The sequence below is a fragment of the Anoplolepis gracilipes genome, chromosome 6, assembly GCF_047496725.1.
Source record: "Anoplolepis gracilipes chromosome 6, ASM4749672v1, whole genome shotgun sequence".
Taxonomy (NCBI): domain Eukaryota; kingdom Metazoa; phylum Arthropoda; class Insecta; order Hymenoptera; family Formicidae; genus Anoplolepis; species Anoplolepis gracilipes.
Genome location: NC_132975.1, coordinates 15,223,607 through 15,239,772, shown reverse-complemented (window position 1 = coordinate 15,239,772; position 16,166 = coordinate 15,223,607). Strand labels below are relative to the sequence as shown.

The 16,166-nt window shown below is 32.3% G+C and overlaps 1 protein-coding gene across 2 annotated transcripts; it reads left to right on the top strand.

Annotated features, from left to right (window-relative positions):
• Positions 1-14: 14 nt before the first annotated feature.
• Positions 15-11,704, top strand: Camki (Calcium/calmodulin-dependent protein kinase I). Of its 2 annotated transcripts, XM_072895002.1 has the most exons (9): positions 15-533; positions 4,262-4,396; positions 6,062-6,133; positions 9,431-9,505; positions 9,617-9,879; positions 9,971-10,111; positions 10,827-10,953; positions 11,188-11,275; positions 11,364-11,704. In XM_072895002.1, the coding sequence occupies exons 1-9, from the start codon at positions 424-426 to the stop codon at positions 11,571-11,573; spliced, it is 1,221 nt and encodes a 406-aa protein (XP_072751103.1). In that variant the 5' UTR covers positions 15-423; the 3' UTR covers positions 11,574-11,704. The 2 variants fall into 2 exon arrangements, with proteins under 2 accessions (XP_072751103.1, XP_072751104.1); XM_072895003.1 differs by lacking the exon at positions 6,062-6,133.
• The last annotated feature ends 4,462 nt before the right edge of the window (positions 11,705-16,166 follow it).

The following is a 16,166-nucleotide window of genomic DNA, read 5'->3' as shown; positions in this document are numbered from 1 at the left end:
GAGGGAGGGAGGGAGGGTTACAACGGCCGGTGGGAAGAGTGCGGCGGGCCGGGCTATCCGAAAGGTCGCGGGTTCACGATTGCTCCTGCGGAGTTGTCGGGAGAACATGACGATCTATCAACGCGTCTGACGCGACGGGTGTCTTCCCAGTGCGCCGGAGGACGACGATCGGTCAAGTCTCGATCCTCTCGGGGATCGATACGGTGATTCTTCGAGTCCGCCAACTTTTGTAACTTGTCGTGCGATTTGCGTCGCACGCCGATCGGTCGCGAAAGAGGGAGGAAAAAAAAAAAATCACGGGAGGCGATATACACAGTGTGTTACCGTATATTTTGATGTGACGGATACGGTTGCGTGTACATCAGATACGTTGTCTCGTATATAATACACGCGCGCGCGCGCGCGCGAGTTTCGGGGGACAAGATGCCGCTCTTCGGCAAGAAGGACTCGAACAAGAAGATCAAGAAGGATGGGAAGGACGACAAATCGCCCTCCGTCGAGGATAAATATATCCTGAAGGATCTATTGGGCACGTAAGTGTATCATCTTTTGTTTTGATTTGTCGAGATTGTGACGGCGCGGAATTAAAAAAACCGTTCTCAGACCGTGACGTACGAACACATGTTTCTCTTGTACGGCAAAACGTCAAGTTATGTTCTTACGTGATAGCGGAAATTCAATCATCGGAGTAATTATCCAGCCAGTAGACTCGATGATTAACGAAGGAATTTTACGGATTAAATGTCACGGTTGATAAAACGTGATTCTGTTCCGATTAATTTGATATAGTATTTTAACGGGTATCCAATTTCTAGCTTAATTATTTATCGCCGCAGATTAAAAAGTTAATGACAGATAAAGATCTCGATAACGGCGTTCCGTGAAATGTGTGATTATTTATACGGCAGTCTGTTTACATTCAAGGGATGTGCAAATACATAGAAAGTCTGCGATATATATACTTTTCATCTCTAAATGGATTACATTTTCATGAAAGATAAACGCAATCTTCTGATATATACATCTTTACGATAAACTCTTTCTGGGGTCAATTTTTTTTTTTTTTTTTTTTTTTTTTATTTTATAATAATACGAATCAACATTTTATTTTCTGCATTGACTTTTTCGTAAAATAATACAATAAATACTGTAATGTACATTACATATTAATACTGTAATATTATACATTACATGATAGTGCATTAAATAACAAATATAAGCGTAACAATGTGTGCGGGCGATATATGTATATTCTGTGCAAGATCGATTAAACATTAGCTCTTTACACTTTCGCTGCCACGCGTCACATATGTGTGACATCTCGATTCGCGTATAACAGATTGCCTATGATTACACGTTACGTAACTTTGATCGAGAAGACCGGAGAATATTGGAATATTAAAGTTCGAATGACGCTAGAAGTCGATGATATAATCGAAAAATAATTTTTTTTTTATATATCGATACGCACGAATCGCGTATGTCGACAAAAAAGATGGAGATGTTGTTGTTTGCGAAAAAATTTTACGTAAAATTGCAGACATATATTCGAAGGAATTGTATTTTTTAATATTCATGTGCGCGAAATGAAGATTATTCTCTCCTTCTCGCGCGCGTATATCTCTCTCTCTCTCTCTCTTTCATATCGGTTATTTCTTTTATTTGTAGGAACGTGATATTAGTATGCATCTCGCGTGATATCCTCGAGGATGATCCTCTACTTGCACCAAATCCGACGAAAATTCGTATGAATACAAAATGTCCTTTAACCATCAGGCGTCCTTGTAACTTTCTCGATCAGTTCTAATAGATTTTTTTGAATTTAAAATGAGTTAGATTTTCTTTCTCGCTCCCTCTCTCTCTCTTTTTCTCTCCAATATTTTTCAGTTAAAAAAACTGATAAGTAAAGCAGTTCTCGAATCAAGTTTCAAACAGGCGAATAACTGAGAGAATCTCATTTTTATACATTTAATACGGTTTTTTGTTTGACAGAAATGATTTTCATGTAATATTTAATTACAAGAATTATATAACAATGAAAATCACATACTTATCGGAAATGATCCTCTTCGATATGTTTTTGAATGAAAAGAAATCGAGAAATCTTGAATTAATCGAAAAATTGATGATTGAAAGACATTCTGTGAAACATTTGATCTTACAAGTAGAATTTTACGTATACAAGGTTTCCATCGAAAAATATTTCGTACAAAGTTTTGTGCTTTCGAAGCAGACACAAGATGATGCCATCTTGGTGATGATTTGATCTTGAGTGAAGGTCATGAGATTATTTTAATGTCATCTTCATTTTTTTAATGGAATCTTAATTTGTTTATCTATAAATCGATTCCTTGCAATTTAGTAAAAAGTTACGAGGGTAGAATAAAATTTTTATAGGGTTTATGACGAGATATATTTTACAGTTTATGTAAAATTATATCAAGTATAAAATACCTCATAAACTATTCAATTTTGGTCGTCCTATCTTTATGACTTTTTACGAAATTACAAGGAACCTCGATTATATATTAATAAATTAGAGTGGTTCATTTAAAAAAGTGAAAACAATCTTGAAGTAGCCTCATGATCTTTATCCAAGATTAAATCAATCGTCCTATGTTCCTCTCGAAATCAGAAAATTGTTGTATGAAACCTTTTCGAGAGATATCAATGTGTCATTTAAAACGGGCCACCCTGTAGACACATTTTTTCTACGTGGCCTTCTTCGGAATACATAATACAGCTTCCAGTTTCTTCCGTTTGCGTATAAACGACGTCCGCGTGCTAAGTGGATTGCACAAATGGAAGTGTCCGCGATTTAATCATTCTTTTCTTGTCTCGCCGACATTAATGCAACGTAACTTTCTTTCGCGATGGATTGCTTTTCGAAATATTCCGCGCGCGAAGAAGCTACGCTTTTTTTTCTTTCTTTTTATTTGTAAAGGATGTCAACGTCACTCGATATGCATTAAAATCGTATTAAAATATAATGTATATGCATTTTTGTAATTACACTTTGTCAGATTCTCTTAAATTGCTGTCTTTAACCAGAAGTTCTTTTCACTGTCACACACACACACACACACACACACACACACATATATATATATAGCGCAATATCGAATTTGATGAAAAGTATGCGAGATGAAAATTTGTGTCTCTTTTCGTTATTATTACATTTTTATAATTTTATTTTAATTTTAATTTTTATCTCTTTTGTTTGGAGCTCAAAAATTAAATGTGGTATTTTCTTTCTTGTCGCGATACTTTTCGGAATCCGAATTAAACTTGCCGATTGTTGACTAGATCGATTCAGAAAAAGTGCGCTCAATGTTCGTCATCGATATTTTTCTTAACTGTTTTGTATGTGCGCGTTATCGATTTTTTTTTTTTTTTTTGAAAAAGTAATTGCTTAGAACGCAAATCCTTGACGTATATATATTTATAAATAGCTGCATCAGTACTATTTGTCAATGAATTATTGTGTCGTTTATATAACAGATTGCCGATGCATTGCGATACATATAATGAATACTTAAGTGACGAAGAACACACCAAACATATAAGAATACATTTAATACGGTCCTGCATTAAAATGTGTCTAAATTATCTATAAATAGATAACTTGTTTATAAAATCGAATGTACGTTCTCGTTTAATTAGAAAATCTTAAATAACGTGAAAAATCAAGCATCGTTGAATACATCTAATATAGTCTCTGACTTCCGGCTATATAATATGAATTTGTAAAAACTTGGGGAAAGGAAAACTTCTTTTATTTATAATTTATAGAGATAAGATATTTTTTTCCTCCTAAAAATATTCTTAGTTATATTTATGATGTCTCTTAAATTAAAATTACATTTTGCTCCATTTCTTGATAGTTTTTCGATATCTAATTTGTCAAGAGACGCTAGAAAATAAAACGTAAATTTTACGGAGAATAAAAGACCTTTTGTTACTTGGATAACGTGATGCGATGTCTTTTGATGCATTCTATATGTGTTTCAAGATGCATCTGTTATCGTACTTTATATGATAATTGAAAAGTTAATTACTTGCAGCACATTATTGTGCCCAAAGTCTGGTCAATTGTAACTAGTGATAATATACATTAATTGATCTATAAATTAATAAAAAAAAACGTTAGTTTACATAATTGCAGGAATAATGATATGCTTAAAGAAACGTCACATGCACGATATAGCTTCTAATTAAAAATATAATAAATTTATATCTTCTATTATTTTCATTTGTTTAGGGGTGCGTTTTCCGAAGTGAGACTAGCGGAAAGTAAAGAGAAGCCTGGTCAAATGTTTGCTGTGAAGATAATCGACAAAAAGGCGCTAAAGGGAAAGGAGGATTCATTAGAGAATGAAATCAAAGTCCTGCGAAGGTAGGAAGCAAAGTGATCCCCAGAGCTGGATAATACAGTAGATCAATTTTTACTAGTAATGTTAACTCTTTTTTTTTTTTGGTTTATAGTTGCTCTTTATAATACTTAGACATTCGGAAAATTGATAATTGGCTGATTTAAGTACATCAGTTCTATTTATCGTTGGACTCGACTTCGATATACATAGTTATACGCATGCTTCCCTTTATATAACGAACGCTTCATCTGTCAAAATTATATGATTCGAGTATCGTATCCTCTTCCTCCCCCCCCCCCCATAGCTCTCTATGCGTACATTAAACAACAAATTCATCTGTCGTGGTGTTAAAAAAATAATATAATATAAGGGTTTTTCGAGTTTTGCTTTTTAAAGTTGTTTTGATAATATCCATAAAAATTGTTCTCGATATCCGTTTGATATCACGATATCAACATATATTAATTAACACGTGGAAGAATATGAACATTAATCTATAAGCTACTACCAAATATCATCGCTTTCTCATTCTTATATGGTATTATTATGACTACATATACATTGTACATTGTATATGGTGTTATATAGTCCAGCTCACACAATACAATGTCTCGGAAATTTTTTTTCGAGAAAAGCGTTGTGATGTAGCATTTGCAGCAAGCTCTGATGGCTGTCGTCTGTCCTCTTGTTATCTTTAATGTTGTATGCAAATAATGTGCCTCTCGTATATAAGCTATTGTCTCGATGCTCTGTTAAACATATTCTATAACACATACTCGAAAATTCTCTGTCATAATGTCTTTTATCACGTGGACATACATGTATTTTTGATAATATCTTCGACTAATAGCTATGGATATGGTGTTGAGATGATACTTTTCCATGTTTTTTACCAGCATTGAATTATCTCTCTCTCTTTTACCATTCTATTCTATGTTACTGTGATTTACATGACAAGACTAAATTCAATCACGCAAGAGCGCTTAGAAAATGATTATAAAAAAAGATCCCGAGAATTCTGTTGTATCATGAAATTATCATTTATCGATCAGTACTACAAAAAGTGCTATAACACACACGTATATATATATATATATATATATATATATATATATATATATATATATATTATACATACACGTTATTCAAACCATCAACACGCTAAAACTGCAAAACACATATATAATGCATAACATTATAACGATAAAGTGGATGGATGTTTTCATTTAAATAATTTATTAAAAAATGTATTCGGATCCAATCAATATATAAGTAAATGTGGAAATTTTGTATTTTAAATTTTTATAGAAAAAAAACACTGCATGCATGCACACATGAAATTTCAATAACATCGAACATACTCTTTGTGTGTTGAATATATCTATTTTCATAATCTGCTATGTATATTTACATTTCACGACGAACGAGACTTTAACTTTACTACACCACTATTTGTAATATCACAGTATTACAAAATCGGTTAGTTTATATAAATCCAATTTTTATACACAACCGAATTAGGAAAACCCTGGAAGTTTATCAATGTGGAATAAAGAATAAAGAATAAGAGTAAAAAAAAAAAAGAAAAAATGACTTGGCCCGCGAATAAGTGCGATCAGCTCTGCTCTCGATATTTATATAGATATAATTATGTAATTGTGTATGGTATTTTTTATTATACTTCGTAGGTTCAGTGAAAGTGCGACACCACAGAGTGGTGACGGATCGCTCAGGTCGGATAGTAGTGGCGAAAAGAGATGGTAAGTGTGGGGCCCCAGAGAGTACGGGCACCAACTACCTGTACCGCTCTCAGTATTCTTCTGTATCATTCTCGACGATATGCCATACATTTTTACAATTCAAATCATATATATATATATATATATATATATATATATATACATATATATATATATACATATATACATATATATATATATATATATATATATATATATATATATATATATATATATATATATAAGTTATAAATACACGAAGATGCACGATATGTGCACGTTCGTCACTACGTAGCGTTCAACACAGTTTTGGTATCCTTGATACTTGCCACACCTTTCGCTAAGCGAGAAACTACAGTGGGTATATAGTAAAAAAATCAATATATAATACATATATTTGCACACCCTATCTTTCGTCTTCTACGAATTATTTTACACGAAAAAGAAAAATATTACTATTATTATTATTATTATTATTATTATTATTATTATTATTATTGTTATTATTATTATTATAAAGAGTGCCTCTCCTTCTTTCTCTCTTTTTATTGAAATGTTTTTATCTAATAAAATATTTTGTGCGATAACAGATCTTTTTCTTTTCTTGACAAATTACCCGAAAAATATGGGATGTGCAAAAGTATGTTTTTTTTTATCGTACACGCAATTTTTTTCGTAAGCTTGTAATTACGTCGTAAAGTGAACAGCTTTTTTTTTTTTTTTAGCAACACATGATATAAATTTATGATAATAAATTCTCCACGACAGCCGTTAGATAATACTACTCTACAAAATGGAGACCGATTTGTGCGATATAAGAATCGATATATAATTATCTTGTAATATCTATATATTTTTCGATAAAATTTTATTTAGAACGAAACGACAATACGCATTGACAATGATATCGAGATATTATTAATACATGCGGCAATTTATAGAAAACATTAATATCACACGCATATATTATGAAAATGTTTTTTTTTTTTTTAATTTGTTTAAATTATGCTTTGAAAAATCTTTTGTTTCTATATTTTACAATTTCGTTTCTCAGTAAAGTAGCAAAACAGCATAAAATATTTAAAAAAAAGATTTAATAATAGACGCTACTGTCTTTCTCTTAAATTTACATCCAAAACTGTGTTATTTTTTATATCATATACGTTTCTTTTTAAAGAAATAACGTAACATTTTACAATGCAAACAAAAATATAGTTTCTGATTGCAGCAAACAGACAATCATACCATATCACGTTTTGTATATATCGATCGATTCCAGCGCGCGCGTTTTGTTATTTATATTATTATTATGAAATAATAATATAATTATTTTTATCTGGTGATTAATAATACACAGAACAAATTAGGAAGAAGTGTTGTCCATATTTATTTAAATGTTTTATACGTTAAACTATATGTTTTATATTTTTTAATCTATGAATTTAGTCTGTGAGATATATATTAATTTTTTATTTTTGAAAAATTACTCAATTCTTATTATTTAGAAATATTGTTAATTTTTTCTTGTCTCTTTTATTTCAATGAATGGACATAGAGAAAGTCTACTTTTTTTTTAGTCTTGTCGGAGAAAGAAGAATGCTCAGAACTACAGAATACATATTATATTTTTCTTTTAAAACTGCATCATGTTCGTCTTCTCTTTGATCAAATATTACATATTAAAACTTTTTCTCGCTGATTTTTTGATATACAGAAATAAGAAATTTAAAACCGCAGAAACTTACGATAATTATGTAAATTTGATACTAGTAGTATTATAAAAAAAAATTAGATATATACATTGCTACGACCTCATTGCTATCTGCTTTTCACTAGATCGTATTTCTATCGTAAGTGATATCGGTGTAATTTATAAAGACGCCTAATTTTTGCACATAGATATGAAATTAATAAAATTGAATAACAAAGTCATAAGTAGTAGATCGTTTTATATAGAATTCAATAGATAAAATGCCACGTTTTACGATGAAAGAAAAACATCCTTACATAATAACACATAAATAGTTCACGCTCATATATTCTGTTCGTGAGAAAAAAAAACTTGCATATATCTACGTGTTGAATCATATGATCACACGATGATGTTGTTCTAGCATTTTTTAGTAGCTTGAAATGCAACAAATTTGATCGATTACGTTGTAAAAGATGCTGCTTTTAACAAGAGCTAGCCGTTTAATGAACACATTTTCTCACAAGGTAGTGTAACGTGAAATATGTACAAGAGATAATGAAGCAAGTGTATTCTTGACAAGAAAATAATGTAAAATAAGCCAAGTTGCGCGAAGGTTATTCCTGCGATATGAAGCTATTATGGGATAATAGCGATTTGAAAAGAGATATTTTTTTATCTTTTTACATTTAATAAATGTTAATAGATGCTATTTTGCGTCAGTGTTCTTTCATGTCATATTTATCGTAATATATTGCAATAGTTGATACGCAATTCTTCGTATCTTTTTCGGATCCTTGTACATATTCCGTATAGATATTGCTTTGCCGCTACTAAGCAATACTTTTGTAAATAGTTATTTCTTTCTACGTAGATGTGTGATTGTCTGTATTTAATTAAGAATCTATGTGTGCCAAATTTACAATATAATTTTAGCTAAATATTGAAGCATGTTTTTTTATTAATATATATTACGTAGCTACAATTATAACATTCAGCTGATATTTTGCATCACTGTTTAATGTTATTTACCAGTTTATTACAATTTTGTTATTTTGCGAGCTTAAAATGATTAATTATAAATATTAGAGATTAGATTGCAATTTGAATTTCAAAAATAATGTGATTACACACACATTAAAATAAAAAATTATATTAAATTATATCACACATTTTTGATAAAAATGACATGATATATAATTTTATATATATATATATATATATATATATCTATCTTAAAAAGAAAAAGGATCAACCCAATAATCATCTCTCCAATAAAGTTTGATAATACTTGTCAGAAGACACCGACCTTTCTTTTCCGGTATGATTAAGCGATTACAATTCTTATTATTAAATCTCTGGATCCTTATCAGCTTTCGAGTATTGGCTCTTGTAAGATAAGTGTTTGTTCTCTGATTAACTTTGTGAACTTTGTTTTTATCTCTTCGAGGGAGAGAAACGTGTGTAGAAAGTAAATAACGTATAGTTTGCTTATCCGATCGTACAATGAAGATGAACGATACAATCAAGTAATACACGACATATGAAAAAAAAAAAATCATTAAATCAAATTTCATTTTATGCAATGCTTTAAATTAGAGGAAGAAAACGTGAGATATTGTTCGCAGGTTAACTCATCCCAATATCGTTCAATTGTTGGAGACTTTCGAGGACAAACACAAGGTCTATCTAGTTATGGAACTGTGAGTAACGTGCTACATTTATATCATTTTTTTTTTTTCGATACAATAGTATCGAAGATTAGATTGAATATTTGAAATGTTGAAGATAAACGTTTGCAAATGAAATCGTAGGGTCACAGGTGGAGAGCTGTTTGACAGAATCGTCGAAAAGGGTTCGTACACGGAGAAAGATGCGTCCGGCTTAATAAGACAGGTGCTCGAGGCGGTGGACTACATGCACGAGCAGGGTGTCGTTCATAGAGACCTCAAGCCTGAGAATCTTCTTTATTATAGCCCGGACGAGGATAGTAAGATCATGATCAGCGATTTCGGCCTATCGAAGATGGAAGACTCCGGGATTATGGCGACCGCATGCGGTACGCCGGGATACGTCGGTGAGTTTTTAGCAACGGTAAAGAGAAAAATAAAAACAGGAGAGATGGATTTCAAGCATCGATGATCAAACGCTATTCTGATGATCCGCAGCACCCGAGGTTCTCGCGCAGAAGCCGTACGGCAAAGCGGTGGACGTGTGGAGCATAGGCGTTATCTCCTATATCCTCCTATGCGGTTATCCTCCATTCTATGACGAGAACGATGCCAATTTATTCGCGCAAATTCTGAAAGGTAATGGAATGAAAACAATTTCTAAGTACAGAGTTCTAGCCGTTTTATTTTTATCGAAAAACACACGCATAAATAATAATAAAGATGCTTGACAAAGAAAAGATTTGATTCAAAATTTCTATTTGAAAAATTAAATAAAAAAATATATTATTATACCAAATTTATATATTGTAATTCATTTGACGTAACAATAAATTATTTAATTATTTATTTAATTCAAAATTACGTTGTTATATTAGGCTCTTCTATGCCTCCAGTACTATATCATTATTTATTTAATTCTTGAGCCATTTACTAATTATTTTAAATAAAAAAAGTTTACTAAAATTAATACTAAAATTAATTAATTAATTTTAGTATTAATTTTAGTATTTCAACAAATTCTTTATTTAATTTAGAAAACGTCGAAAATGCAAAATATTAATATATAATTAATTTTGCATTTCTACAATATCTCTTACATATTCTGTATCAGTATGGTAATAAATAAGGAAAATGCTTCACGAGCTAAGATTAATAGAGAGGATGACAAATACTATAATAATAATACATGACAGCATTTGGAGCATTTTGATATTAAGAATGCGATTCGTTCAGTTTAGAATATTATTTCTTATGAATATCAATAAATATCAAGAAATGCGAGTTATTTTGATATAATCAAAATAAATTGTATATATTCTCTATAGCAAAAGAGCTAACTAGATTGTTGTAGGTGAATTTGAATTTGATTCACCATATTGGGACGACATCAGTGATTCCGCGAAGGATTTTATTCGAAAGCTGATGTGCGTCAATGTTGAGGAGCGTTACAGTTGCAGACAGGCTCTTGCACATCCTTGGTAAGGATTTTTACAATTTTATTCGATATTTAAATTATTATGATGAAAGGATTCATGTTTACATATTTATATATTGATGAATTTTTAAACTAAATATCTATAATTGTCATTACTTTGCAAATGTATGCAAAGAAACTTTAATGTATTTCAGTAGTATTTCAAAATTGCAAATAAGGAAAGTGTGATTTAATGTAATACATAATATACATAATAATGCATCTTGATATTTTTCAGGATTTCCGGCAACGCGGCTAGCAATAAGAACATCCATGGCACTGTATCGGAACAACTTAAAAAGACCTTCGCAAAAGCAAGGTGGAAGGTTGGTATCGCCGATCGATCGTGCGCGTGATTAATTATCCGCGTGTCTTTGAGCATCATAGGAATGTCTTTCCTTTGTGTTATTGCAGCAAGCGTATCACGCGGCCACGGTGATACGGCAAATGCAACGGCTGGCGCTAAACAGCAGTCAGCAGCAGCAACAGCAGCAGCAGCAGGTGCAAGAGGGCATAGGTACAATCGGTTCCTCCGGTGGCAACCCCGTGCAATATCGAGAGCAATCGCAAATCAACTACAACCAGCACACAGGGTCGCTGCCCTCGAGCCATCTTAGTAACTGAAGCAGACTACGTTGCTCGACGCATCGCCAAGTTTGCTGACGTTTATGAATCTCACTTCTCACGCCATTCCGATTATTCCCGCCGATTGTTCGCCGCCGATGCTATTATACATGCGCAATAAATGCTTCAAGCTGTGGGACAACACACGACGCACCGCTCTCTCCTTCCGTTCTATTTCGGGACAATGTGTCGCAACTTAGGAAGCAACGGAAACGTAAGGAGAATCGAATGTAGGTAAAATCTCGTGTACCGATGACCGATTCGGCCGGGTCGCATCACGCGATGAAACTGTCGCTTTCAAGCTACACAGGAAGGACAGATTTATAAAGCCAATTTGTGCTTCACGTCGGTGATACACACACACATACACGTACACGTACACACACATAAATATGCACATACAAATTAAGAGACATAATCTACATCGAAAGGCGTAAATCACAATTCGCTTTGGCGGGCCCATGCGATACAATACGACTCTTGTACCTTCTTCTACTGCAGTTACTTTCGCTTAGGCTTTATTCTTATGATTTACGATGTTTCCTGTGTTATACACGCATAAGCAATAGGTCGTATAGCAATTTGCAGAATACGTTTTGCGTTGATCTGACAGAATAAAAGGCGGTCGCATCTCTCTAAAGATACAAGACTTAAAAATTACGTGCCGCGATTATATCCGCAATCACTTTGTTAGATCGAGTCCGTTCTATTATATAATGTGACGTATATATATATACATATATATAAATATATACATTACGCGAACAGTACAACGACAAGTTTTTATATTTTATAAAAAATTCGGTGTAATAAGTAGCGCGGCTGTTTGATACAATTCTGTGCAGCATAGAGACCTTGTATTGTTAGAGCAAAAATGAATATGAGAAATTACATTTACTACGGTTCCTAATTCGATCCTCGCTCACTCCGTAATATATACCTCAGAGAATGATAGAGATTGATTCGTTATCTATTTACACAGGTCACAGTTTACTTTTTCCGAGTGGTTCGCTAAAACTTATTATCCAAAAGATACAGACGATATATCGAGAGGTCACTTAGTGCACAGAGACATAGCCTGAGATCTGTTTCCTTCTCTCTTTTTTTTCTTTTTTTATTAACGTATTTTATTTCTATATTTTCTTAAATTGATAATATACCTTTTATATATATATAAATGCTTGCATTGCAAACACTTGTACAATGTACTATCGTATGTAATACGTATCCTACATACATTCATATATATATATATATAATATACTTTTCTCTCTTCTATCCTTCATATACATAGTAATATTACTATATTACACATAGGGTTAACACATAGGATCTACTTTGTGAATAGGATTCGCTGAGCTAGCTTGACACTTAAATACATACGTATATGTACATTATTCTGCTAATATATTAATATATTGCACTATATTACACTTCTATTTCTATAGGATACATAAGGTGTACATAATGCACAAATACACGTTGAAACTCATATATAGATTATCTTGCGTGCCTGATTTTGAAGAGATATACAAATGAGAAACAGTTCTACAAAAGTACTGTCACAGCGATTGTATAATTATTTCCTACACGTTGTTATTTTGTTACTTTATTCTGCCTCAAATTTTTGTGTGACGATTTAAAAGATTTTTATTAATGGTATATATGTATATACGAGAGTTGCTCAAAAAGTTTCCAAACTGTCTTTGTAAAAAAAAAAAAAAACTTTTATCTTAGCGGTATAAATATTTAATCGCCTTTAAAGTAATCTCTTTGGGTACGTATAAACGTGTGCCAGTAAATGTGTGTATCTGTCATTTTTCAAAACATTTTTTAAAAGAATTTTTCGGAATGCTTTTCAGCAACCCCTGTGTTCGCACCTGTGATTTGGCACTTTGCGACTTTTGGCTCTTTCCTCAATTGAAAAATTTACTGAGAAGGAAAAGATTCGACGACATAAAAACGATCTAAGCGAATACGACGAGGCATTCCGAAAAATTATTTTAAAAAATGTGTTGAGAAATAATAGACACCCGCTGGTATAAGTGTATAGGTGGCCAAGGGGGGACTATTTTGAAGGCGATGAAATTTATATCGATAAGCAATAGTTTTTTTTTTTTTTTTTTATTACGAAGACAGTTCGGAAACTTTTTGATTACATCTCGTATATATGTAAAGGCAAAATATTAATGTTATTTTTAATAATTGGAATGTGTGCCATATATATGAACGGCTATACGGTAATATAGGAGTCAATAATTTTTACGTCTGCTTTATTGTATCATTACATGAACGAAAAATCGGATTAATCAACGAAAAGTGAAAGAGAATGTTATTTGATCTGACTTCTGATCTGTTTATTGGATCTTTATTATTTTCATTATTTGCAACATTAGTAAAAGTAAAATTTCTCGCAATAATAATTTTGCCGTATCCGTATTAAGACTGGTATTCGCGAAAATATCTTTTGTGCGTGATATATAAAAATGTACAATTGTAATTCGGAATAATGAGTTTCATACCATTAAATCCTCACTGCGAAGTGAACTGAGCATGAAATTTGTAAATCATGTTTTAATCAAAATATACATTTCAAATGCCCTATATTTACCAAAATTGTTGCTTGAATGGATATTATAGGCAAGTTTGATATAAATTGGGACATATATCATGTAATGTAAACCGCTGTTCAATCGCAAAGCTATCCTTTGCAAGACATATCTACAAAATAAAATAAAAAGAGACCGACTAGCGATTTCCGTGTTTTACAGTTAGTTATGAAAGTAGAACTCGGAACACACACACACACACACGCACACACACACACACACACACACACACACACACACATATGGTTCTTGTTAAAAAAAGTTCGAGCAGCAAACAATGTAAGAAAGAAAAATATGCTAATTACGCTTTATCGAACAGGCATCCCTGTCGTTATAGTATGTACTCACTCTTTCTCTCGGAATTAAACTATGATATAATATAATCTCTTGGCATTATCATATTAGGCATCCGTCCGTACAGCGGGCACTTCTCGATGTAAGGGAATATCGTAAAGAAATATAGAAAGAAGAAAGCGTGTTGAATCTCGATAATGATCTTATCTTTGAGGATGCGTTGGATAACATCGCTCTCTAGCAGTGAATTTCGTCCATTAACCATTTGGAACATTTTAGCATTGCGAAATAACTTATTCTTTTTTTTTTGTTTTTATAAGGAAACAATTAGAGCGTCCCGAATAATTTAATAGGGAATTCGGTTGGTGTACATTAAAGATTATCGTACACAAATTTACAATATAAATATATAAGTAATTAAAACATTAAGATAATTTTTTATAATAATCTGAATTATTATTATCATTATTTGTATTGAATACTAATAATAGCGCTCTTAGTATTAATTCTTTTAGTTTTTTAATTATCCAGATAGACAAATCTGTCGAAAACAGATTATATTAAGTGTCTGCTGTTAATTGTCAGCAAAAAAGGATACAAATTTGGTACAGAAATTGTTACGACCGATTAAATCGATAAATTGATGTAAAAAAATCAAGCAGACTCTACTCAGAGACTCCGACATCTGCTGCTTTAGACCATTTGTATAAGATGAGACATTTAAACATATATTTAAAAAGTCAACTCATGTTAGCAGATCCTGTTCGGTTTTTGTTCGCCAATCTGCTCTCGGAGTCTGTGAATAGGGTCTGCTAGCAGACCATAAGCTTGATGCGGACATAACAGATGTCAATTTGCTAGCAACTTTTACGTAATTCTGTTGCCACGTTGTCGGCATGTTACGCGCATTTTGCTGACTGGGATACTTATGTCAATATAAATTTGTGTACGATAATTTTTGCGTGCATTAGTGCAATCCAATTTGCTACAAGCATTTTTACCTCGCATCTCGAGTTTCATGTTTTCGCCATCACAGCTCTAAGCCCGATAACAACTCTCTACTTTACGGCCGTAGAATAATATTTATCTGGCGGTGCAATGAACAAGCGATATAACTGTATATGAAATTACCGTTAATTATATACGCTTGTCAAAGTAAAATAATCCATTTAAACTATGATTGATGTCTTTCATTGTGTAAATTGACTTCTGAAGTGCCTTGGATGACATGATGATGGTACATTACCATACGTGCCATTAGTAGAGACTTTAGTAGGTGCTTATATCACAGAAGGTGTTCGAAATATCTGTGTTGCGAGATAACGATTTTTTTTTATCGAAGCTTGTAGATTTATATTAACGCGTGAGAAATGTACGTGCAGCGCTTCATAATTTCTTGTACGAGTAGGATATGCGAAAGATCGAAGATTGTCGTGTAAACACGCTGTAGGTATTTTTCTCATTAATACAGTACAGTAGATTGATAGAAATAGAATTCTATATTAATCAATGTAACCATTATTGCAGTAATAGTTCTCTTCGAGCGTATACCTGTGTTCTTTCGATCCCGATGCTAAAGTGCTCCGCGTATAATCAACATCATGTCATCTAATAAGAGAGATTCGCTAGAAAAACATTCGTTTTACGCTAATAGATACGCACGTTGTGTGACGGCTCTGTGATAAAAATT

Bases quoted from the DNA above. Each gene is read 5' to 3' on its own strand.
- Camki (XM_072895002.1), top strand. From the start codon at position 424: ATGCCGCTCTTCGGCAAGAAGGACTCGAACAAGAAGATCAAGAAGGAT. The intron at 4,397-6,061 runs GTAGGAAGCAAA...TATACTTCGTAG, and splicing joins GAAATCAAAGTCCTGCGAAG to GTTCAGTGAAAGTGCGACAC. The intron at 10,954-11,187 runs GTAAGGATTTTT...GATATTTTTCAG, and splicing joins CAGGCTCTTGCACATCCTTG to GATTTCCGGCAACGCGGCTA.